Source organism: Rhodamnia argentea, chromosome 7 (assembly GCF_020921035.1).
Source record: "Rhodamnia argentea isolate NSW1041297 chromosome 7, ASM2092103v1, whole genome shotgun sequence".
Lineage (NCBI taxonomy): Eukaryota > Viridiplantae > Streptophyta > Magnoliopsida > Myrtales > Myrtaceae > Rhodamnia > Rhodamnia argentea.
The window spans coordinates 27,075,062-27,100,410 of NC_063156.1; the positions used below are offsets into that span (position 1 = coordinate 27,075,062).

The 25,349-nt window shown below is 39.7% G+C and overlaps 3 protein-coding genes and 1 long non-coding RNA gene across 9 annotated transcripts; 2 read left to right on the forward strand and 2 right to left on the reverse strand.

Annotated features, from left to right (window-relative positions):
* Nucleotides 1–1,166: 1,166 nt before the first annotated feature.
* Nucleotides 1,167–3,393, forward strand: LOC115751989. 2 transcript variants are annotated; one of them, XM_030689999.2, is made up of 3 exons: nt 1,167–1,319; nt 2,052–2,199; nt 2,875–3,393. In XM_030689999.2, the coding sequence occupies exons 2-3, from the start codon at nt 2,061–2,063 to the stop codon at nt 3,264–3,266; spliced, it is 531 nt and encodes a 176-aa protein (XP_030545859.1). In that variant the 5' UTR covers nt 1,167–1,319; nt 2,052–2,060; the 3' UTR covers nt 3,267–3,393. The 2 variants fall into 2 exon arrangements, with proteins under 2 accessions (XP_030545859.1, XP_030545860.1); XM_030690000.2 differs by having other exon boundaries at nt 2,881–3,393.
* LOC115751990 lies at nt 1,496–16,556 on the reverse strand. Its single transcript, XR_004016685.2, has 3 exons — nt 16,544–16,556; nt 3,909–3,912; nt 1,496–1,802 (listed from the first exon to the last, which is right to left on the reverse strand). It is a non-coding gene; the product is annotated as an uncharacterized LOC115751990 (long non-coding RNA).
* On the reverse strand, nt 4,198–9,988 carry LOC115751988 (chaperone protein dnaJ A6, chloroplastic-like). 4 transcript variants are annotated; one of them, XM_030689998.2, is made up of 8 exons: nt 9,838–9,988; nt 9,221–9,389; nt 9,009–9,141; nt 8,813–8,870; nt 6,683–6,725; nt 5,808–5,856; nt 5,405–5,485; nt 4,198–5,295 (listed from the first exon to the last, which is right to left on the reverse strand). In XM_030689998.2, exons 2-8 carry the CDS (start codon nt 9,325–9,327, stop codon nt 4,438–4,440), a joined length of 1,329 nt encoding a protein of 442 aa, XP_030545858.1. In that variant the 5' UTR covers nt 9,328–9,389; nt 9,838–9,988; the 3' UTR covers nt 4,198–4,437. The 4 variants fall into 4 exon arrangements, with proteins under 4 accessions (XP_030545858.1, XP_030545856.1, XP_030545857.1 ...); XM_030689996.2 differs by having other exon boundaries at nt 9,009–9,150; XM_030689997.2 differs by having other exon boundaries at nt 9,009–9,150; nt 9,221–9,399; nt 9,842–9,979.
* A 388-nt stretch (nt 16,557–16,944) lies between the features above and the next one.
* LOC115751995 (protein NETWORKED 1D-like) lies at nt 16,945–25,220 on the forward strand. 2 transcript variants are annotated; one of them, XM_048282835.1, is made up of 5 exons: nt 16,945–17,301; nt 17,693–17,760; nt 17,854–18,175; nt 19,282–23,426; nt 23,839–25,220. In XM_048282835.1, the coding sequence occupies exons 3-5, from the start codon at nt 18,076–18,078 to the stop codon at nt 25,030–25,032; spliced, it is 5,439 nt and encodes a 1,812-aa protein (XP_048138792.1). In that variant the 5' UTR covers nt 16,945–17,301; nt 17,693–17,760; nt 17,854–18,075; the 3' UTR covers nt 25,033–25,220. The 2 variants fall into 2 exon arrangements, with proteins under 2 accessions (XP_048138792.1, XP_030545869.2); XM_030690009.2 differs by having other exon boundaries at nt 17,886–18,175.
* Nucleotides 25,221–25,349: the final 129 nt, after the last annotated feature.

Consider the following 25,349-nt stretch of genomic DNA (forward strand, 5'->3'; position numbering starts at 1 on the left):
CAGATTTTTCACAATGTTGCATTTAATAATAGAATTTCATACTTTCCTTGTTACTTCGTACTATCTAATTCGAAATCAATAGAATATTATATCCATCTACGGTAATATGGGATGATATAATCACAATTTTGTTACATACATGATTATTGACAGGTGACAAGTAACATTAATAATTGACTAATGATAAGATTTGCAATTAGTTAAAAAACAGAGGATTTTTTTTTTCTTGTCGAACAACTAAGGGATTTTAACCGAAGTATAACATGGCAAGTGTTTTATACACGTGTAAGTTGTTTCTTTTAAAAAACAACTACCCTTAAGTTCGATAAACGCACGGGGGACGGAAGTTTTAATGAGATCACATAATAATGCTGAAAATTATGAATGTTCTACTAACATAAATCGTCAGACATTTTCCTTATTTATCATTATAGAGTCTCGTTTAGAAAAATTAGTGATCGATTATATTTTCAATGGCAATGATAATTGATAATATTAATTTGTAAACTCGAAAAATCCACTTTCACCTCCACTAGCTGTCCACCGAATCACACCCTAGTTGCCACCGCCAACCATCCCGGACCACCCCCCCGGGGCAGGTGTACCCGACACCTAATGGCCTCGTGGCTGGGCCAAAGTTTCGGGGAAACTCTTGGAGGTTGATCCACCAAAAGCCTACTTAGTCATCAACCGTTAAGGACTTAAAATAGATCTTATTTCAAATAAGGGTATAAAGTATATTCATCAACTTTAAGGAGGGCCTAATCAAGGATATTTTTGGCATTTATTTTTTCTTTTTTTTCCTTTTTCTATCTTTTTTCCCTTCTTTTTCGCCGGTGGCCGGTCTCAAGCGATGACCGGCCACCAGCAAGGGCTAGGCGGCCTCGTTCATCACAAGTGAGGCTTCCCTCGACGATCGTGGGCGAGGGTCGGCCTCGCCCAACCCTCGCTAGTGGTTGGCCACCGACGAAAGGGAAGGAAAAAAAAAAGAAAAATGAGAAAAGGAAAAAAAATTTAAAAAAATATAAATGATAAAAACACCCTTCATCGTATTCTTTTTTAAAATAATAAAGGTATTTTATGTCTTTATTTAAAATATAATTTATTTTTAGTCTTTAGCTGAAAAAAAAGAGGATATTTTACGCCCTTCTTTGGAATTGTTAAGCTTGGCTTGAGAGATCAAAACGACGAGTCGCGCTGATCAAGAGAAATAACTAGCCACGCCATCGTTCCTCGTCTCAACTGTTGCTGCTCCCGATGCCCTAACCCAATCGTGGCTCGTGGTCGTGGAATCGCCGTCACCGACAAACCCTAATTCGGTAAATTTGATTTTCCTCGGTTTCGAAACTGCAATTTCTCTGTTCCCTTTAGACTTTGCCTCTCGATTACGTGCTTGATTGCAAAGCATTAGCTCTCTTCTGGTTTAATTGCTCCTCTCTTTTTTTTTTTCTTTTGGCGATCTTTTCTGTTGGATTTGATTTTGGTTCTGTTGGATTTGATTTTGGTCAGATGGTTCTTGTGATTGTGATATAACCTTCCTGAATATTGAGAAAAAAAGTTGAATCTTTCCTGCAGCATCGGCAGTGTAAGTGTAGTGAATGAAGTAGTAATAGAGCAAAAGAGTGTCCTTTTAAGTCGTTGTTTTCGGATTTCTTATCAGCTGTCACGAATTTGTTGGTAGAAGAAAGGAAATCAAGTCCGTGTTACTCATATTTCGAATCCTAGTACTGATAGGGGCGGTTGATGATGGATGGTTACTGAATATCAAATTGCTGAATTGCTTGTCAAGAAGTTCCGGTGATCTTGTTTCAGAATGCTGTCATTTGTGTTTCGGCGGTTGTAAAAGAACTGTTGTGATGCATTAGACCAGAAATGGCTTAATTAGATTTCACATATTAGTCAGTCTATAGTTTGTATTCAAAATGACAGGGGCGGTGAAAAATTAGATTTTATTGAATGTGGCATACTTGGTTGGACTTATGTGTTCCTTCGCTTTATTTGACATTTTGATTTTTGCTACGTGGTTCTTATACCTTTCCGTTGTTCTTCAGAGCTCAAATATGAAAAGGGCAATGCCTTGGAGTGATGAGGAAGAGGACTCATCTGAAGAATCATCATCGCTTTCAGATAATGAATCTGATGATGGCGTTGGGAAGATGAAAGAAAAGACTAAATCTAGGAGTGAACAATCTTCCCAAGGTACTAATTTTATGTTTCCTTTGCTGTTTATATACGTTACGCTGGTTGGTATGATAAGTTCATCTTTAGTAGCTTACATAAGGTGACAAGATGTATCAGCGTGTTAATTACATGCCTTTAGTTCGTGCCACCACATCTATAACATATAATTGTTCTTTACTCCTATCTATTTTATGGTAAGGTATCTAATTTTGCATTAAGTGCATTGTTCTGTCATGAATCATTTTATCGTGTGCATGTGATGGCATTGGCTTCTCTCCAACTCTTTTGACCCTCTTAACCAGATATGTTCATCTCAGTCAACCAGTTAAGTGTATCTCTACAGGGGAAAAACGAAAAGTTGCATTTGTCATGCATGTGCTTATTGCGTACGGATAGTGATAATATGGCCTTTCTAGAAGTATGTGTAGAAACCGTTTTTTGATTAGTGGTGAATACAGCTCATCTGCGTACAAAAATGGATTGATAAAGTAATTTTGTCGTTAATATGCACCGTCATTATATTGTGGGTTCTATTGATTATGGATCTTTCTCCATTTGTGGCTTGTCCAATTTGATCTTGTCCAATTTCTATCAACTTTTTTTTCTCCCCAGTTTTTTTTTTTGGTCGAGTCTCTCCTTAGTTCAAAAGTATCAACTTCCACCAGAAAGTTTTACATTGATTTAGATGCATAAATTCAGGGAAATCTGGAAAGCAGAAGAGTGGTGGAATGAGTTTTGAAGCATTGAAGCAACACGGTTTCCAGGGCGGGTTATCGGTCTTAGGAATGCCCCCTCCAAAAGACGAGGATGAGCAGAAAGACTGGTCGTGGTCCACTGGGAGGGAAGGTCGTAAGACCGAGGATGCCGAGGAATCATACAAAGAGCGGCAAAGAACAAGAGCTGCGCTAGCATCTGGAGAGCAATTGGCGGATGTTCAGACCCGGAAAGAGAAAAAGAATCTTTCTTTCTCGCAGAAGGAAAAGAGGAAGAGAGAGCTTGGTCAGGCCAGCAGAGGGAAGAATTATGTCGAAGAAGAGAAGAGGCTATTGAGAGAGAGTGGTATTTACTCTGGCTTTGATTCATGAACTTTGATCTCGTTCCAAAAGGATGTAAATTTGAGATGTGGATTTGCTGATCAACTTCTAATTGGTGGCCTGTCCTTCATGTCGAATGTTATCTGCAATGTAACAGAAGAAAGCGCACTCATTTATACATAGTGTAGTGATCAACCATTGTGGTTCTCGCTTTGCCATTGAGGTGATATGAGTGAGCATTACCAGTAAGAAGTAAAACGCTGCCATTTCTGAGATTAATGGTTGTAGGCTTTATTTATTTTTACTTTTATTTTTGTGGGGGGTGGGGGTGGTCTGAAATTGTTGTAGGCTTGGGTGCCACAAAGATGTGTGCTGCGTAGCCAAATACGGTATTTTCTGCCCTAAAATTGGATCTCTATTAATCTGAAATGAAAAATTGTTCTATCGTGTTTCGCTCGGGGTGTAAAATTATTCCACGACTTGCTTTTTAACACTACATGGTAACATACAGCCAATAATTCCACTGGATTGTGATTTAAAGCAGTACTCCCACAGAGTAAAAACGATTACTACAAGCAAATTGCACCTGGCTCTTTCTCCTAGTAGCATTCTCTTCGATATTTGATCATATAAGCAAACAGGATTGGCTAAACAATGAAATTCTTTGTCTCAAAATAATAGAGGGTCATACACCATCCTGAGGATGGATTTTATCCAGTGTATATTGACCGCAGAAAATGCAGTATCCGGGAAAATTGATCGAGCTGAAAGTTCAATTGCTCATCTTATACAAAAAAGAAAAACGGGAAAAAGACTACGAAATAGACATGTCACTGGACGGTGGACACCAAGGAGCACCGCCCAATCAAGTTTAATAAAACTCCTTTCTCCATTATAACCGGGTAGGGGAAAAAATAAGTTACTTGATCTATTGTTGTCTCGACAGACAGAGATGGCAAAATGTTTACAACAAGAAGAGGCGGAAGAAATCATTTGAGGCTGTCTGTTCCATCATACAGCAGTTCAGAAGGTCAAAATAGGGGCATTCACAAAAATTGAATCAGTAAATAGTTGCCATACATGGCTCGCCCCCTTGCATAACTTATGGACTTGTACGTCTTGCACTAAGTACAAAATTTTATAGCTGACAAATCTATGATAACTTAATTTGAGGGGAAAAAGAAATGGAAAATGGAAAATGGAAAAAGAACAAACAAAGCCACTATCTTCTGCTGGCCGTCGCTTTGCCTTTACTTAGATCGGCGAGCTGTTCGACAAGCTTCCTCTCTTCACTGCTCAATCTTTTCGGGATTTCCACTTGCACCCGGACCAACTGATCGCCTCTCATGTTGCTTTTGTTTAAGTAAGGAACTCCCTTCTTTGCCATCACAAGAGTCGTATTCGGCTGCGTCCCGGCAGGGATCTTTAAATCAACCATGCCATCCACAGTTGGTACCTTGATCGTGGTCCCTAAGATAGCATCGATGTATGATACCTTGCAGGTGTACAAGACGTTTGTGTCGTCACGCTTGAGGACTGGGTCTGGAATCACGTCGATCACAACAAAGAGGTCGCCAGGGGACCCGCCTCGCCTTCCTGAATTACCTTCTGATCGAACCCTCAGGCGACTACCTGAGTCCACCCCAGCGGGTACCTTCAAACTTATCCTTTTTGTCCTCCGAACCCGACCATCACCCGAGCACGTGTTGCAAGGGGTAGATATCTCGCCAGTACCACCGCAGGACGAACATGTCATTACTTGCTGGAAGACACCCAATGGAGTCCTAGCTGACGACACAACTTGGCCTTGACCACCACATGTGGTGCATTTCGATGGAGTGGTGCCCGGTTTTGCACCGGAGCCATTGCAAGTGCTGCAGCTCTCAAGGCGGGTTATTTCTATCTCTTTTTCAACACCAAAGACAGCTTCCTTAAAATTCAAAATGAGATTGTAATATTCATCCTGGCCATCAACAGGTCTGTTCCTGGAACCTCTGCCTCCCATGCCCATTCCACCCATCCCGCCCATGCCCATGCCCTCAAAGATAGACTCAAATATATCCATAGGATTGGTGAAATCCTGGCAGCAACAAATGATAATTTCACTATAAAATTGCAAAGATTGGAGCGAAAACAGAACAATTTAATGAATCGCCACGAGCTTCAATCACGAGCAGAAACTAACTTACCCCGCTTCCCATGCCAGCACCTTTAACTCCAGCTTCTCCGTACTTATCATAGAGAGACCGTTTCTCATCATCTGACAGGACCTGAATAACGATCACTTGCTCTGTTACAATTGCCAGCAAAATTGCTGCAGCAGATTTGCAAATAAAGCACAATCGCCAAACGAGAATTTGCCAAAAAAGAGGTGAAATATACTGTGTACATGACAAGAAGTTGAATGCTCTAAAGAGGAGCGATAGTATCAAACAGAAGGCAAAAGGAATATAAATGCCAACCCAACAATATAAGCCAAAGTCCGTTTTATCTGAGGGCTTTCTAGAAGGGAACGTGGGGCTATCCCTCCGTTCCCCTCAGTGAATTTCTACTGATCCCAACAGGATTTTGAAACAAAATGAGTTTATTTACCTCGTAAGCATTGCTAATATCCTTGAACTTCTGTTCTGCTCCCTGCTCTCTGCATCGATAGGTATAGTATCAGCATAATTGAGACAGCAAGGCAGAAAAAAAGAGAAGTAAAAGATATTTGGAATCCACTGCATATTCACCATCTCACTCCGGGGAACGAGGACCTCAAAGAACTTGAAAGAACAAGACCAATGCCAATAATCTAAAGCTAGCACCTAGAATTGTATTATGGGTCTCAAATTCAATTCATGATCTGCCCGTGCATCCCCTGAATTAAATTCTAGTTGGTCTCCCTCAAAAATAGAGATAGGAAAAGTATGGACATGCATAAAAAAAAAAAAAAAAAAAATCCAAGATTGAGAATGGCTGCTTTTGGTAGTATTTACTTTTAAAATTGTTTCTTCAGGGAAAGTAACACCGATTAGATGATAATTTTAAACTATGGGAGGATGACTGAGTTGAAGGCAGGTATGCAACCAGTCCCAACGCATTAGAAAGGTAAATGATTAATGCAACTAATCTTTTTCCACAACTTCTTTTGTGGTTGTATGTGCGTGCGTATGTACAAATGTGTGCTATAGAAAGAGAGACAGAGCACAGTCAAAGTCAGTTAAAGCACGAGAAGTCCCTGCTGTTGCTGGATATTTAGTGCAACTTTTAGCAAGTAAACAAACCACGGCAAGAGACTCCAAGTCTAACAATTGTGGAACTATTACACAGTCAACGTTTCCATGGTAGACAATAGGTAACAGCAAGGCCCATCATTAGAAATGATTCTTCATCCCAACAAAAAGTTACAAAACAATATATGGCATGGACGGAAGAATCAAAAGAATTGGGACAAGCATAAAAGGGAAATTGAAAAACCAACTCACTTGTTCACATCTGGATGATAATTCCGAGCAAGTTTCCGGTACGCTGCAGGGCAATGAAAGGAAAGGAAAGAAGGATTAGCTTATTCCATCTTCAGAAAGCAAGTTCAATTCACCCCAAGAACCCTCCATCATGTTTCAGAAGGCATGAAAGAACCGATAAATGCCTGTGTGTCACAGAGAGAGAGAGAGAGAGAGAGAGAATACCATGGAATGGCATGCAAGTTAGAAAATTAAGTGGATTGCATGAGAAACGATGGTTCGTATGGGGCATGATGAATCGTAGATTTGGCTCAATCTTAAGGATAGATTAGTATGTTGCTCTAAGGTCGAACATTCAAAAAGTAATTTTAGTTAAGGTAAGGATACTTTGGTGGATGTGGGCATCCAAAGGAAACACACTTCAAAATGACTTGGAGTGGACTCAGTATAGGTTTGATCGAGTGGAACCACTTAGAGTGATTTGAGAATGTTAAAAAGGATCGAAAAATGATCTGTGACAACTGTGACAGTTAGGTAAAATAACAATTCAAATGGAGAATTTCCCCAAAAGACACGCAGGAAAACCACAAAGCCTAGGGAGCTTACGCAGCTTTAGGAGAAAGTGGTACTTTTAAGATTGCACGACGTGAGAAAGTCATCGTCACCAACCATATTTAGTGGAAAAGTCTTTGGTGGTTGGTAGAAAGGCTTAAACCTTGCTTAACAAAGAAGAAGTGAAAATAGTTGATCTGGGACAATCTGATCAAATTGAACCACATCTGGAGATACTGAGTGGTGCTTTTCAAGTAGCAACCACATGAGAAAGTCATCGTCACCAACCACATTTAGTGGAAAATTCTATGGTGGTTGTTATAAAGGTTTAACCTTGCTTAACAGAGGAAGAAGTCAAAATAGTTGATTGGAAAAAATCTGATCAAACTGAATCACATCTGAAGATACTGTTTTTTGGGCTATGACACAGTAACCTTAAACAGTAACCTGGGATTTAAGCAGGCAAATGGACTTCAAAGTGTTAGTGTAAGGAATATAAATCAAATTGGTATCCAACAACAAAATACAGAGAAATATGCCAGTCCAAGATACTTTTTGTCACATAATCAACTGGCAAAGAATGTCTCATAACAACCCAAAATTGGCATTGCATAATATAGACACTGACAAGACCATGCACTCCTCATGCATAATTGAGGAGATAAAAAAGGCTGAACTTAAAAGTAAGTAGAGGAAAGGAAAATTTATAGAACCAACAAACCAAAACTGACCGGGAATTGCAATATCACACACGGTTGATTCCCATCCTGGGGGGATGAATATATTCTAGAGCTTCAATATCATATACAATCTCTTGTTGATTGAGAAATCAATATCTCATCTTTCCATGTAGGCAATACACTTTAACTCTCCGCAGAAACCAAAATTACAAGATACAGAACGAAGGAATTGCACAACGGAAACACCGAGGAATAGCTCATGGTCCCATTCTTTAAACTCTATCTTTTCTATCTCCTAGTTCAAACCTTAAAGGGATGCTTCAGAAGTAACATGTAATTTATCGTCAGAAACTAAAATCACTTAAAGGACGTCCAAACCAACATATTTGTTTCATATTTTGTTTTTGGGGTTCCGTAATTAGTATCTTCTTCTCAATAGACAGCCCAAAAACAAACTGCTTTGCAACCCCCCCCTCTTTTGGGTAAAAAAAAGGCCTTGGGCTAATTTATTATATCATAACTTTCCAATGTACGAAAGAATTGACTTGATCAACTAAAAGAAAAGTTACCGATTGTTTCAGTGGGCAGAAACCAAGCTCCTACTCTCTCTAAGATTTAAAGCACAATTTTCCAAAAAATCAGCATATTTGCTGTGCCCCCTAAACACGTGCTATCTGAATTGTTGCACATTTGTCCACAGTTTGACAAATTTTCCTCACCAGGTTACTTACAAGAGTAGTGATGTCATGTCTTGGATGAATGACATGAAGAAGATATATCATGGAGATGAAGAAGATAAAAAGAGGAAAAAAGAAGAGCTACAATGCAGAGGATTCAAATTTAAAGAATATTCACTAGAAGAGTTAGAACCCAACTTGAAAGCCATGAGATGGATGAAGAATGAAAGATGTGGACATACCACTTTTGATTTCGGATTTGCTGGCATTTCTTGACACGCCAAGAACAGAATAATAATCCTGAAAGTGTTAAAAAAGAAGGTAAGGTGTTAGTTCCTTTGCACCGATGCTAGCAATAGGATTTACAGAAGAAAGCATACTAGCACTAGCTCAAAGTAAATGACAGTGAAGCAAAACAGGATTTTTTTGTTAACTCACAGTATCAGCTCTAACTACTAATCTTGCTCCCCGACGATGAGGTGACCGTCGACATGATCCCGCGTAAAAGGACAACGGCAATGTGCCTCGAGAGAACAAGCTCGAAGACTGAGCCGCCAGTTGCCGCACATCACTAGTAAGCCAGCCAAAAATACATAAATAAATGCCAAAATAACACATGAAAAATGAGTGCTTACAAAACCAATGCTCACCCAAATTGTGATAAAGGCGCCCTATTCGCGGAGTAAGACCTGAGCATGAGCTGAGGACGAATACCCCATTGAGCGAAGCATGTATTTCCAGAAGGTATAACAGCCATCCAATTTACTCCAGAAACTTACAGAACTTGAATTGTAGCTCTTTGAGGTACCCTCCTACAACCTGGACCACAATCCCATCAGTATCTGCTCTACACCCACTAACACTCCACCAATTCGCAAAAGCTAGACGGGTCGTGCTTGGTGAGTAGATTAAAAAAGGTAAAGTAAATAGACGTAGAAGCCAAAAAGGCAGAGTCCTGTGACATTTCCACGGCAGAGATAAAAAATTGCAGCACCAAAACCTCTTTTTTCCCCATTCAATTACAGACCGAAACTGACCTAAAAGAAGAATTTAAAACATCAAAGTTTGAAGTTTCGTGATTGAATGGCGTGCAGGAACTGCCGTGGAGTATATCTACGTTTGTGTTGAGGGACTTAGAAATCGAAAACACCAATACTAGGCGAACCAAACAACAACCACGCCAATCGACACTTAACCAAATGGCTCTCGAGACTGAACAGCACAGAGAGAGAGAGAGAGAGAGAGAGAGAGAGAGAGAGAAGCATGCCTTTTCGTCGTCGTCGACTTCGCCGGAGCCGAAGATTGGCGGCCGACGGCTGAGAGGTTTTGTGGAGCGGTGGGGTTCGGCTTCGGCTTTTGTTCGTTCGTGGTAGGAAGCACGAGGCGACGAGACGATTACGGGCTAACGGTGACCCTGATCTAGAGATTTCCTTTTTTTTTTTTTTTGCTTTTTAATTGTTCGCAAACTTTGCAAAGATGCCCCTCTACTTAATTGATTTTGCGATGGCGACCAGAAAATTTTGGGGGGGCGGCCTTCTTTCGTAATAACAATGGTAAAAATTCTTACAAACAAAAAAATTGGAGAAAAATTGTTGAGAAGGGATGGGCAAATTGGAAGTTCCTCTTCGACCCAAAAATATATATATTGGAAGTTCCTCACCCGCTACTAAATGTCTAGTTAAAACATATAGTTGAAGAATATTTTTTAACACGCGAATGAAAGTTGGTAATGTAGAAAAAACCAAATAAAAGTTTTTAAATCATTCGAGCACAGGTTGATAACCTAAATCTAATTAGTAATTTTATCGGAGAAAAGCCGACAAGGCATTCAAGTTGAGGTTGGTAAATTGACGTGAGAATTGACAACTTTTAAGTATTCGTAAATTACACGAATAAAAGTTTGCGAGCTATTACAAAATTTGGTAGAATCATTTGTTATCAAGTAACTGTTGGTAAGTCATTCAAGTAAGACTCGGTAATCCAAAATTATACGATGACTTGATCGGAGTCAATATGGTAAGGCATTCAAATTACAGTTCATAATTTCAACGAATAAAATAAAGATGATTTTTCTATTAGTTTAGTTGATTGACTTCAATAAATGGAAAATCGCTCCAATACAAGTTTTTAATGCAAATTTAGTCGATTACTCGATCGGAGAAAAGTCAATTAGTAAATTAAATAAAGGCCGATAAACACGTATAATAGCTAGTTAGTTCCCTACGTAGAAGAGGAAACACTTTGAAACAGGAACAGGTTAACGAGTGTTGGCAAATTGATATAAAAGTTGGTAACTTGCTAAATAGTTACCAAACAAACGGTTCGCCGTTCTCAATTTTTTGTTTATCGATGTTATTGAAAGCTTACATACCTCTGTAGCAATTACCAATCATCGAACGCAATTTTTACCCTTTTTCCAACGCACGGAATTATAAAATTTCGTCATTATATATGATTGCTTTATTCGAAAACTTTGAGATTAGATCGGCTCCTTACTAAAAAAGAAAAGGCAAAAGCAACCGGCGCGACGGCTACATCACGTGGCATTGGTACATAAGTGTAAGCGATGAATCAAAAGATAGAATCACAAAATCCTAACGGTACAATTTAACTGGTATGCGTAGAATCGAGCAACGTAGCGATGTGATCGGTACGAGGGTGCCACATCATCCATGTAACCGAACCCGGTGCATAAACGACCTTTTTCCGCTACGAGGGCCCCCCTTTCACATGCTCCGCCTAGCTCCTACACAGGCTCTTGGGTGTCAACAGCCCAATTGGCCCACCAATCCACCGCGTGTTGTGGGCTAAAATCAGGAAAGTTCACTCCATTGGGCTTGGGCTTGGGCTTGGTCTTGGGCTTGGGCTTGGTCTTGGTCTTGGGCTTGGGCTTGGGCTTGGGCTGAGAATTTGATCTTTATATAAAATGTATATATGTCCATCGTCCAGGTAGTTATGGATCATTTCTACTTTATTTTGATTTATGCGATAACGTGAGTCCCGGACCAATTATGTGTTACCTACTGTTGCGAGGAGCACAAGCCAAGCAAAAATGAATTCAATGGTGGGGTCGCAGATGTAAACTGCAAAAGGAGACGTTATCAAATTAATTTAACGTACTACTCTCTGACCGGATTTACACTTGGAGGTGAAGAAGACGCGGAGAAACGGTTGAAGCTTTAAACTGTTAATTTCCTTTTAGGGGAATTAGGCTTTCACGACACGAATTGACAATGCGCCTCCATTCTACCATCTCGACTTAGCATCGATGACAAGGAAACGCATCCAAAGTTGGTAAATTTCGAGACTCCGTTTGTTTCGTGAAAAAGTAGTGATTTGAAAAATATTTCTTTTTATTACAGATAATAACTTGTATCGACTACAAAGATGAATGATCAAAAAAATATTTTCATCATTTAGACATAAATTATTATCGATAATAATAAAAATATTTTTTTATTAATTAATTATTTCGAACGACATAAGTAATTATTTTTAAAAAATATTATTTTTTAAATATCCTACTAGCCTCATCGATCCATCCGAGGAAAGATTACGAATGTTGGTGGTGTGGTCCGCACGTGAAGTCTTTTCTATTATTCCCAGAACGGAGTGACGTGGCACATTGACATCCGCCGATTTATTTCATCAGACGCGGATGCACCCGATGCAACCTGAGCTAACTTTTGACGTGCCCATCGTCATCACACCTTCCATCTCTAAAACCCAACAGAAACAAAGTTAATAAAAGTGAATTTGCCTCTCCTGTTTTTTTTTTTTTAACCTTTTCTTTTTCCCTCCAATTGTCTCGATTGATTTCGCGCGTTCGGTCCACCAAACGAAAGGAAAATCCAAAAAAGGATTTGCTCATCTTCCCTCCAATAATCCAACAAAAAAACAAGTGAACGTCCCTTTCCATGAACATAAGTCCAATTCACAATGCCGCCTACGTGCATAGACTTTTAACTCCTAAGGACCTTAGCTTTCAAAAGTTTCACCCCTTGTCCTTAATTAAGGACAAGCTAAAAAAAGGTGACATGGACCCCGGGCATTCGGTCTGACTTTTTGTAATTTCGTGCATAACTTTTTCCCCCACTATCATCACTCGATACCACTACCGCTCATCTGGCACCCGACGTCATCGTTTTGGATCCATTTCGCCTTGTGCAGGCCTTTGCATTTACCGCGTTTTGATGTGAATTGTTATATGAGCTTAAAATTTTTTATTAGGCATTTTAATATAGTACCAGAGTGAGATTATGCGCTAGTATATTTCATTTGAGTAAAAAGTAAATTCAGGTTGCATGTCAGTACGGAAAAGCTACCAAAAAGGGCTGCAAAAGCAATTTTTTGATTGCTTTTTGGAAAACAGCCTTTTTAAAATTCACCTAGAGGTAACAATCATTGCTAATATATTGTGTCCAAATGAAATGGAGCTATTCATGAGGTACTTTTTTTTTTTTTTTGGCCGAAATGAGGTATGACTATTTTTTTATTATTTTGGGGGGGGGGGGGGGGGGGGTGGTTGTTCAAATGAGGCATTATTAGTTAAACTTCAATAAAATTTGGTTCCACTATGATAATATGCTGGATATGATGCATGCATGCATGCCTTCATGGAACTTTTGCTTGGGAATTTTAAATTCTATGAATTCGATTATAATTATAATTTGTTATTTTTTTTTAGTCCATCATATCTCTAATTCTCCTCATTCAAACTTTAGTTTTGCTTCAAGGGAGTCAAATTCCGCACATGTGATATTAGCGTTTCCACCCCCGGTCCCTTTATCAGCAAGGCCGCACGTCTACTGGCAATTTGCCGATTTAAAAGCCTGTAGTTTTGTCGTTGGGTGGGATAATAATTAGGAGATATTAGTTTCGAAAATTAGGCAAGAAGCAAATTCATTATTAGGAGCCACATGCATCAATTATAACAGTTTATAAATTATAAGGTAGGACACATCACTTTTTTCAGACCCCAAACCACAATCATTATTGGACTGGACCCCTTATCATGGACACACTCTCTTCCTCTTTTTCTTTTTTTTTTTCTTTTTGTGATTTCTAATTTTTTATATTTTCCCTGTACTTTTGTTATTTAATTTAAATGAATGGACACTACATATGAATTTTGGTCGATGTTGGTGGCCTTTTGTGATCAAGATCCCTAGAAACACGTCATTTTAAGGAGTAATGAAGCAGGGAAGCAAGGATAACATCCTCGAAAATTTTCTTAATTTTCGAAAGGACGGTACAACCTCGTCTCGATTAGAACTTAATATTTGCAAACGGCAGTATATAAAAAAAAAGGCGAAGAAATATGTTTGAACTTCTCACGCGCCAAAAGAAGATATAATTTTATTGCCAAAAACTATCTTTAGAATTTTATCTCAACATACATTTTGCATCTTTTATATTAAAAAATTATATCATTATGCATACCGTGGGAATTAAGGTGTTCTTTTTTTATCGAGTGGAAATTGAGCTTGACTTTTGAAGCCACCTCTCCAGCGGCGTCTGTCGCGAAAACTAGGTGTCAACGGCGGCGCAGGCTTGGGTCTCTGATCACAAAACCGAGTATTCCATGACCTTATTCTTTAATCGATTATTTGCCATGATATGAAAAGAGATCGAATAATTCGGTTGAGCATCGACTTTCAAGTTAGCCTTCTTGAACGACATGCGTGAGTGCATCTTCAACTTGTGAAAAGAGATTGAATAATTCGGTTATTCAGCACCTATTTACTCACTAAACAACACAGATAGCAAGACCAACGCGTCATTCTCAAATGATTCAATTTCAAATTAAGACCCTTTATTTTACGTGGTCCGCTTGGTTGATGTCGTGCACTGATTCAAATAGTATAAATACTTGCTCAATAATAACTCACTTATTCGAATTTATCACTGAATAATTTTATGCATTATGATATTTTAACTAAGCATAGTCGATCTCAACCACGTCTCACATCCGCTTATTCTACTTCAAAGCCATAATTTATCCAACAGTAGATAGGATATGATAATATCAATAAATTTGTTATTTTATCCTATTCAGTCCAGTCCTAACTAGAAATCTAGACGATCAAATGCAGTCAAAGTGTGGTTAGATATAGACTTGGGATCGAGGAGGGTTTTTGTGTTTTGTCCAAAAAAGGAGGGCAGAATTGGATAAAATAAAATAAATAAATAAATGGCGCGGTACATGTGGTCGCGATTGAGCAGCGGAATGACTAAGCTTTGGCGACGAATCGAGCCCGTCCTTGTCACGTCCACCGCCCATCAGCCCCAATTTCCTCCCTTTAATAAAAGCAGTGACACCGTGGCATATATATATATATATCAACCCTCGACAATTCGAAGTTCTCCTGGTGCAATTACGACTTTACCCTTCCACATTCCTTTTTTCTTTCCATTGTAAATCTTTTGGACGAAATCATATATTCCCCTTTTCAGGCAGGACCGAATAAATTGGGGTCCCAAATTTGTATTCTCAGTCGACATCTTTAAGCATATTTTCAAAGACTTGGTTAAGAGAATATATACTCGGAGAGTGGAATGAAATTAAAGAACGTTTTCTGGGCCTAATCGAGGAATTCGGAGAGCAAGAAAACTCGGTAATAACTCGAAGGGAGTTCACGCAAGAGATATATATTTTCTCGATAAATAAAGATTATATTCATAATCAGAACTTGTACACAAATTCCGCATGGAGAAAAGATTATATTTATGTAAGTGCATACACAAACTCGTCTTGGCGGCTATCGAATTGAAGAGCACATTGAAAGTCGTACATAAGGATTTGACCCATTCCACGTGGGTCAAATTATCAAACGGACTCCTTCATTCATTTACCTTATGAGCGTTAAGGTAGCGTAGCATAAGCCGATCAATTAAGGCTTTGTTTGTTTCGCGAAAAATGAATAATTCGGGAAATAATTTCTTAGAAATGATCGCTTGCATCGCTTGAAATAATTAGTCAATGAAAAATATTTTTGTATATATTGAAAATATTTTTTATCTATTTATTTTTGTAAGCGTGCAAGCAATTAATTTTAGGAAAATAACTTAAAAATCATTTATTTTTTCGCGAAACAAACAGAGCCTATGTTAATTGGTACATCGCTGGGATCTAGAGAAAAAGAGGGTGAAATAACACATCGTTGTCCCGTGTACCAATCGGCACGATACCAAACATTTGTTTTTTTTTGCTGGGTCTGGATACCAAACATTAGTTAATAAAAGAACATTCTCGAAGGTCACGGTCAAAGTCAGACAAAAAAAATGTCATGATCATAGATAAAGGCTTTATCTTATTTGCAAAATGCACGGCCTCTTCTATCTTGCTTTTGAATTCTCCACGTCGAAGGTCATGTGGTAGATGGAAGTTCTGAAAGAATATATTATTGTGATAATCTCGTTTAACGCTACTTAAGTTATTCTGGGTCTAAACAACATAAAATTAGCCAATCAAATCATGATTAATTAATAAGTTGTACTTGGGAATCATGCATGTTCACATGCACCCCATGAAATCCTTGCCTTAATCTAATTTAATCACCTTGACATTTAAGGAATGAGCAAGAGAGATCATGAGATCCCTTTTGATATTTTTATACACATGTGCATCAGCTGATCATCATATCTCGAAAAAATAAAAATAAAAACTCTTTAAATAACATTCTCAAGATATTTCGATACTTATAATAATGACGACTCATAGCACAAAAAATACACTAAACAAATCATTTTATTTTATCGTTAAGAATGTTCGAGGTACTTATTTTGTGCTATGGGAAATACTTATGCTATTATATCGTGTAATGAAAACATTGTAGTTTTAGGCGCCACACATTTTTTTATTTAACAAATATCATTAAAATTATTCCATTTTGGGTGTAAATTTATATTTATATTTTATCTTTCATGCATTTTAACTCTAGACTTTGAATCTTTTCTATATTACGAACAACCTTACCAAAAGAAGCTCAAATCATGAAATATTTATCTCTCACTTCAGATACACATGCAATATATCTTTGTCGTCTCAATAGTTTTTATACGATTATAATTAATAGTTTAAGTATTTAGCAATTAAGTTATTTTACAATTTTTGTGACGCCATTTTTTTTTTTTTTGCATTCTTTTGCTACTTAACAAATTAAACAGGACTTTCGAGCAAAAAAAAAAAAAATTAAACAGGACTCAATTTCTTTCTTCCCCTTTAGGCCAATTATTGCAAAAAGAGAAATATTTGGGAGACACAAGAAAAAACATCGTTGGATTCCCTAGAAAAGGACAAGGTTGTCATTTCGGATCCTACTCATCGCATACAATGCCAAAAGACAGCGAAGGAACCGTCCTCCTAAAAATTTCCTTGAATGAGAGAGAGAGAGAGAGAGAGAGTCTTACAGTTACCAAAGTTGAATATTAGTTTCTAAACTGATCATGATTCATACACTTGATCGCTTGTCCTCGCCAACCCCTCTTTCTTCTTCTTGTCCTCTTTCCTCTTTCACTGTCATCATCAACAAAGAGAAACAAGCAACAGCTAGTCGTTCTTTAGAGAGAAACAGAGAGATCTGAAGCAAAAAAAAAAAAAAAAAGATGGGTTGAAGTGTGGAAGACTTCAAGGAGAAGCAAAAGCAGCTGAAAGTTATTTCCGTTTCAGCTGCTCATCGAATTCCAGAGCAAAGGACCAAAAAAGTTTTGGGTTTTGATTTTAGTTTTGGTAAGCTTTTTTGGAGTTGCGTTTTTTATTTTTATTTTTTTGCTTCCTTCTATAGAAGTAGAATCAGATATCGATCTCTGTAGGCTACCCAGATTTTAATTTCAATGCTTACCTCTTTTGGTGGATGATTCTTTTATCTTTTCTGGGATTTTGAGTCCTGTTTTCTTGACTTCTCTGTTGTTTCATGATGCTAAAAAGGTTGCAAATCTGCTTCTGGGTTTAAGTTGTAGTCTCTGCAGGCTTTCTTGGATATGGTTTTCCAATTATGGTTTGTAATTGATTTTGCTTAATTATGAACCTTTTGGAGCATGTGAAGTTCTGATTATGTTTACCGAATTTGCTCATACCTTTTATGCGGTTCTGATTATGACTATTCGGTGGATTCTGACAGGTAGTTCGGTTGCTTAAGAGAAGTTACAATCTCTACATGATTCTTGGACCTGTGTTTTTATCGATCAGGTATCACTCATCATATGGAGCTCGCTCTTCTATCTTTTTTCGCTTTCTTTTTGCTTGAAAATCTGATCTTGATTCATCTGAAACTGGATTGAGGTGCTCTATTTGGTCGTTCTTTTGGTGGCTAGGTACAAGAATATTGAGATAAAAGGCTGCTACCTGTGCATATCAGATGAAGTTGATTTGACATCGAACCAATTCTTTTGTGGGTTGGTAATATACCTCAGCATAGTTTCACTGGTTCAAGACTCAGAGTGCACTTTTGCAGGAATAAAAAAGTAAAAGAAGCTGAAAGGAGTGTTGTTGTTCGGTAGAAATATGGCGGTGGCTCATGCAAATTCTAAGGGCATGTACTCTTGGTGGTGGAACAGCCACATCAGCCCGAAAAATTCAAAATGGCTTCATGAAAATCTGACAGGTACTATTTACTTCTTTTCTGGATTGGAAGAGTTTAAAGATGCTGCGATCACTACTTATATAGCTTTATTTTGAGTTTTCTGTAATGATGTTATGCATACGGCTTTTGTATTGTTTGAGCAGTTCATAAACATGCGATGACTTATGTATCCACTATTTAGCTTCAACCTTCCAGCATTGTATTCGTATTTGACTAAAAAGGTCTAGCTCCTGAAATGCTCTTTTACCTGATTCTGATTCTTGAGACCAAACAAATGGTTGCTTGCTCAATCCTGATGGACAACTGGCTTAGAATGGAAATGGGGATATTCTAGATTAGAACACATTTTCGATTTCGGCACAAACGCTGAATCTAGCGATGCAAATGTGCCAAACTAGGATACCACTCTTCGACATTCACGCACTTTTGGATTGTTTAATCTGCAAAAACCAACTTTGATTAGCTTGCGTCATTTCCAGTTGTTGGAAATATATTGGGTATCCACAACTTCGAGTGAGGTAGAAGCGGCAGGCATGATCAAGTGAAAATTGGTTATCATAGCTTATTCCTAAAATGTTTTATGGGCAGCATAACGCTTCAGCACCCCCCCTCCCTTCACAAACTTGGCAGCAACAAGATTGCTCTTTTAATTTTGCTGGACATCAGCTTATGCTTAGCAGGCCAAACAGAAAACAGATGCAGGTGGTGCTTCAGCCATCAGTTAGATTCTGGTGAACTTTTTCTGTGCTATTAACAGACAGCTTTACCCCGATGAGCCTATGTGATTGAAACTACTGTGTTAACTTGATCGTGGGATTTTTCCTCGTTAATTTCATTATCCTAGTTGGTGCATAATGACACTTTTCTTCTATATTCCAGAAAAGGGTAGCATCCCTGACAATATCTATAAGAATTAATATGAGGACACTCCTACCAGTGTGGCTCATTTGCCTTTCTGTCAAGACTGGACCCTTATTAGATGAGAACACTCACACGTTTATTTGTGTTTATATATTCGATTATGAATATCATGTCATGCACTGTGTGCTTTCTTATACCTTCCACCTCCTCTCTCTCCTTGCTCTTCCATGAAATTGACATTGCATGTGTCTCATCGCCTTGAACAGATATGGACATAAAAGTTAACCAAATGATTAAGCTCATTGAAGAAGATGCTGATTCCTTCGCTAGGAGGGCAGAGATGTACTACAAAAAGAGGCCAGAGCTTATGAAACTGGTTGAGGAGTTCTATCGGGCCTACCGTGCATTGGCAGAGAGATATGATCATGCAACTGGCGTACTTCGCCAGGCTCAGAAAACCATGGCTGAAGCATTCCCGAACCAGGTCCCACCGATGCTCTCAGATGATTCGCCTGCTTCTGAGTCTGATCCTCGTACACCTGAATTGTTATTCACTGGGCGGTCACTGTTTGATTTGGAGGAGTTCAGTAAAGACTCTGGAGACCCTGCTTCTAATCTACCAAAAAAGATCGGAGCTTTCACAGAGGAGTCTGACTCCATGACTGGTAGGAAGAGCTTGAAACAGTTCAACGACATGTTTGGCTCTGCAGAAGGAAGAGTACGGCGGGGTCTCAACTTCCAGGAGCAGAATAGTGACGGTGGTAGAAGTTCCAAAGCAGAAGCTGAAATTCAAAGCTTGAAGAAAGCAATTGCAGAATTAGAAGCTGAAAAAGAGGCTGGCCATGTTCAGTACCGGCAGAGCTCGGAGAAATCGTCTCATCTGGAATTAGAATTATCTCGCGCACAGGAGGATTGTGAGAAACTTAAAGAACAAGCTAGACAAGCCGAGGCTGAAGTGAGATTTTTGAAGGAAGCCCTTGCGAAGTTAGAGATTGAAAGGAAAGCAAATATTACTCAGTATGAACAGTGTCTGGAGAAAATGAGTAACCTTGAGAACGGCGTTTCTTCCGCGCAGAAGGATGCTCAAGAACTTAATGAACGTGCTCGTCGAGCTGAAAGTGAATCTGAAACCCTTAAACAAGACCTTCTCAAGGTAGAAGATGAAAAGGAAGCTGCACTTGTTCAATGTAAACAGTGGACGGAAAGGATATCTAATCTAGAGAATAAGTTAATGCAAGCAGAGGAAGACTCCAGAAAGATAGTTGAGAGAGCTGATAAAGCCGAAAGAGAAGTTGAAGCTTTGAAGGAAGAGATTGCAAAATTAGCTGCAGAGAAGGAAGATGCTGCTACAAGATGCAGTCAGTGCCTAAAGACGATCTCTGAGTTGGAGCATAAATTATCTATTGCCCAAGAGGAGACCCAGAGGCTGAATTCCGAGATAGAAGATGGGGTCGAAAAGTTAAGAGGTGCAGAAGAAAGGTGTCTTCTGTTGGAGAGGTCGAATCAGACTTTTCACTCAGAGCTTGAATCTTTGGCACAGAAAACTGCCAGTCAAGCACAGGAGCTCTCGGAAAAGCAGCAGGAGGTTGGCAAACTTTGGACGTGCATACAAGAAGAGCGCTTAAGATTTGTGGAGGCAGAAACCGCATTCCAGACTCTGCAACATCTTCACTCCCAATCTCAGGAAGAACTCAGGTCTCTTGCTGTGCAGCTTCAAAACAAAAATCAACTTCTTAATGACATGGAAGTCCGTGATCGGGGTTTACAAGATGAAATCCAGAAGATTCAAGAGGAGAACAGGAACCTTGGCGAGCTTAATTTGTCTTCATCTCTGTCAATTAAGAATTTGCAGGAGGAGATTTTATGCCTGACGGAGATGATACAGAAACTTGAGGCAGAGATTGAACTTCGCGTGGACGAACGTAATGCTCTTCAGCAAGAAATCTACTGTCTAAAAGAGGAACTAAATGACCTGAACAAGAGGCATCGCTTTGTTCTTGATCAGGTGGAAGCAGTCGGCCTTGACCCGGACTCCTTTGGGCAATCTGTGAAGGAGTTGCGGGATCAGAACTCGGAGCTGAAGGAAATGCGTGAACAAGATACGAATGAGAAGGCAGTTCTTCTGCAGAAGTTGGTGGTCATGGATAAGCTTCTTGAGAAGAATGTTCTCTTAGAAAATTCCCTTTCAGACTTGAATGTTGAGTTAGAAGGGGTGAGAGAGAAAATGAACTCATTGGAAGAATCCTGTGAAGCCCTCTTGCAAGAAAAATCAAATTTAGTTGCTGAGAAGGACACGCTGGCTTCTACATTACAGGCCACAAAGGAGACTTGCCAGGAACTTGCAGAGAAGAACAAGATGTTGGAAATTACACTTTATGATGCAAACACAGAGCTTGAAATGTCGAGGGAAAAATCAAAGATGTTAGAGGAGTCTTGCCTGTTGCTTGGGAATGAAAAGTCGATCCTGATCACAGAGATGGAAAATTTGGTGTCAGAACTGGATTCTACTCAACGAAGAATGGAGGACCTGGAGACAAGATACAAAGGGCTGCATGAGAAAAGTTTGCTATTAGAGAAGCAGAAAGCATCTGTCTTGGATGAAATCTCGAAATTGCAGGATATTTTGGTTGCGGAAAGGCAGGAACATGCCGGTTTTAAGGACCTGAGTAAAGCGCAGTTGGCTGATTTGGTCTCTCGGTTCATCCTCCTCCAAAAGGAATTGCAGTCCAAGACCAATGAACACCATGAGGAATTGGATAAAACTATGTGTTCCCAGATTGATAACTTTGTCTTGCATAAGTTCATACAGGATTTGAAAGATAGAAATTCTTTCCTCGCATTAAATTGCCAAAAACTTGTGGAAGCGTCCAAATCCTCAGAAGAACGAGTTGCTCAATTGGAGCATGAACATTCTGCTCGACAAATAGAGCTGAAGTCTTTGTCCGATCACATTAATGTACTGCACTTGGGGCTGTCCCAGATACCCAAGATGCTTGAAATTGGTGCAAAATCTAGCTTCCAAGATGATCTCAAGGAAGATCAACCTCTTCTAGATCCTATCATTCAGAAGGTCCAACGCTTGCAGAGTTTGCTCTCTGAAACTGAGGAGGAGAATCTTCGGATGTTCACTGAAAAATCAGTACTTGACACAATGCTGAGGCTGAGGGAGCTGGAGGTGGCTAATCTCGTGGCTAAGATGACTACCCTTGATGACGATCACAGGGTTCAATCTGAGCAATTCCTTTTATTGCAGAGGGAGACCCGAGAAGTGACAGAATTTAGCGAGGATCTAGTACTGAAGGTGTTAGAGGGGCTTTGCAGAGAAGACGTGCTGAAAAATGAAATGAAGGTTTTGCATGTGCAGCTGTCAGATGTGCAAGGGGCTTTTGAACGTCTAAAGGAAGATAACCACACAGTGCACGGCGAGAGAAGATCTTTGATCGATGAATTCTCACTCCTGAGTGAAGAAAAACGTAAACTGGAAGGGGAAAATAGCATTGTCTCTGACCAAACCATAAGTGAAGCTACTACTTGTCTCGTTTACAAGAGTATTCTCCTTCAAAAGTTTTCGGAAATGAAGGAATTGAATAAAGCATTATCAGAACTGCACTTGGTGAACATGGAACTGAAGGAGAAGCTAGAACTTGTGGAGCGCAATTTGGAGAAAATGCAAATAGAGAAGTTGCAACTTGAGGGATTGGTGGCAAACTCAGAGAAGGAGCTAATATCTGTTCGGTCAGTCAATGACCAGCTGAATGACGAGATAGATAGTAAAAAGGAGATGTTGTGCCAGATGGAAAACCAGCTTCTGGAAGCAGAACAGGTGGTAAATGCAGTTGCCTCTGAGAAAACAGAGTTGCAAAAAGAGTTGGACCATCTGAAGACCGAGTATGCGGAAGTTCAGGAGGCAGGAGAAGATCATCTGAGGCAGATTCTCAAGCTCTCTCGAGACTGTAATCATCACAGCAAGGAAGCCGAAATTCTGCATGAAGCAAAACAGCAGATCGAGATGGAACTGTCCAAGCTACTTAAAGAGCACGACGATTATAAAGTCAGGGATCAGAACCTGAGTCTTGAACTGCAAAAGCACAAGGATGAAATTGTACAGTGGGAGGAGAAATCTGTGGCACTTCTTGGCGAGCTAATCTTTTCGGATGTGCAAGAGGCATCGCTTGAAGAGAAAATTTGTGAACTCAGTGCGGCATGTCGGAGTTTAAGTGAATCTAAATCTGCAGAGATTGAACAGCTACAGGATAGGGTCTCCACTTTGGAAGGGCAAAATGATGGGCTAAATGCTAAGCTTTCTAGTTATATGTCAGATATTGGTTACTTGAAGAATTCAGTGTCTTCATTGGAGAGTCTTATCTGTCTGTCAAAACAACTCAAGAAAGCCACTGATCACAATATTAAGGTAATTTTTTGAAGTTTTTATTGGTTAATAGGTCAAGCTTAAACAGAAAAATCACTTGGGAATGAGAAAATTTCTAGCACGGCCATTTTGTTTTCTCACCTCTATCAATTAGGCTGCCGCCATTGGTTGCTATAACTAAGCTTTATGAATCTCTCCTGTATCAGATGTTCGTTGTATCTCTGAGCTTTCCCTTCTAATAGTGATAACAGCCTCTGTTGTGTTGGTGAATATGCTCTGCAATTTTGCTTTAGGAAGTTTATGCGAGCATTCCTTACTTTCTTTGAGCCCAATGTAGTTCGTACATTTGCCTTCGGGTGGCTTTGATGATAGTTTATGAGCTTTGAACTATTTCTGGCGCTAGATATTTGTGATCGTTGATGTCATTCATAGTTTTTGTTCTGTCTATTGTCAGGATGCCGACGCAACTGGTGACCAGGACACTGATCAAGATCGAGAGGCTGCTGAAGAAATTACATCTGCTGTAGAGGACGGATCATCAGAAATCCAGGATTTGCATAGGAGAATCCAAACCATCGAGAAGGCACTTCTGGAAATGGAGAGGGTTGCGACCCGAGAAAAATCGCAAACTGATTCTGAACTAGAGGCTGCGATGGAAGAGATTGAGAGGTTAAAATCCAAAATCAGCTTGGATCAAGAAAACAGTTCGGGTAGCCAAAATGGACCTGGTGGACTTAATGACAGTATGGCAAATGGTGTGGTGCGGCAAAAACCCAAAACTGAGATAAGCGAAGTGGAGAGCGAACTTTTGACTAAGGACATCATGCTCGACCAGATCTCCGAGTGCTCGTCAAAAGGTTTGAGCAGGGGAGGAACTGTCGAGGCTGATGATCGAATGCTCGAGTTGTGGGAAAGCACCGAAAAGAATGGGAGCCCCGAGGTCAAAATCAATAAAGCACAAAAGGGAGCTGTCTTGCTGAGTCACTTCCATGAAACCAAAGCCCATGGGGAACACCGGAGCCTGAACCCTTCTACCGAATCACTTCTTGAGAAGGAGCTGGGAGTCGATAAACTAGACATCTCCGGGAGTTTTGGAGGGTCGCAATCTAAAGGAGGCAACAAGAAGAAAGTACTGGAAAGGCTCGATTCAGATGCTCAAAAGCTGACAAACCTGCAGATAACTGTGGAGGACTTGATGAAAAAGGTGGAAAATACCAACACGGCCAAAAAGGGGAAGGGCTCGGAATACGATGTTGTGAAGGTTCAGCTGGAAGAGGCTGAACAAGAGATCTCTAACTTGTTGGAGAATAATCAAAAGCTTGCGAAGAGCGTCGAGGATGGTTTCTATTACTACGGCGCAAAATCTGCTAAGCAGTCGGACAACAGCGGGAACATCAGTAGGAGGAGGATATCCGAACAGGCTCGGCGAGGCTATGAGAGGATTGGGCGGCTGCAGTTGGAGGTGCAGAAAATACAGCTCCTTTTGTTGAAGCTGGACGAGGAAAAGGAAAGCAAAGGAGGGAAAACAAGCGTGCTGGAGCGGACAACAAGAGTTCGTCTGCGAGACTATTTGTACGGCCGAAACCACCAAAAGGGTAAGAAAAAGCCCTTTTGTTCATGCATGCAGCCGCCTACAAAAGGTGACTGAGCCTCTTCTTACAGAGTTAGTAATTGGTTTTACTAGAACTAGTTTCTGTCAATAATCTTTCTACCATAGAGCCGTGAAGTTTGTATTTTGTTGCTGTTTCATAAGAGAGGACTAGGCTTCTTTCAGTGTAGAGATTCTTTTTTGGTACATGAAAGGCCCTATCCTACTAAATGTTGCTACTCTTTTTCTTTCTGTCTTGCTGTGATGTTTTTACTCTCTGGTATTTCTCTGCAAACGTTTCTTCTTCCTCATTGTAGCACAGTTCCACTAAATAATTGTGCATTTAGATCCGTCTCAACCGGAATATACCGCCCTTG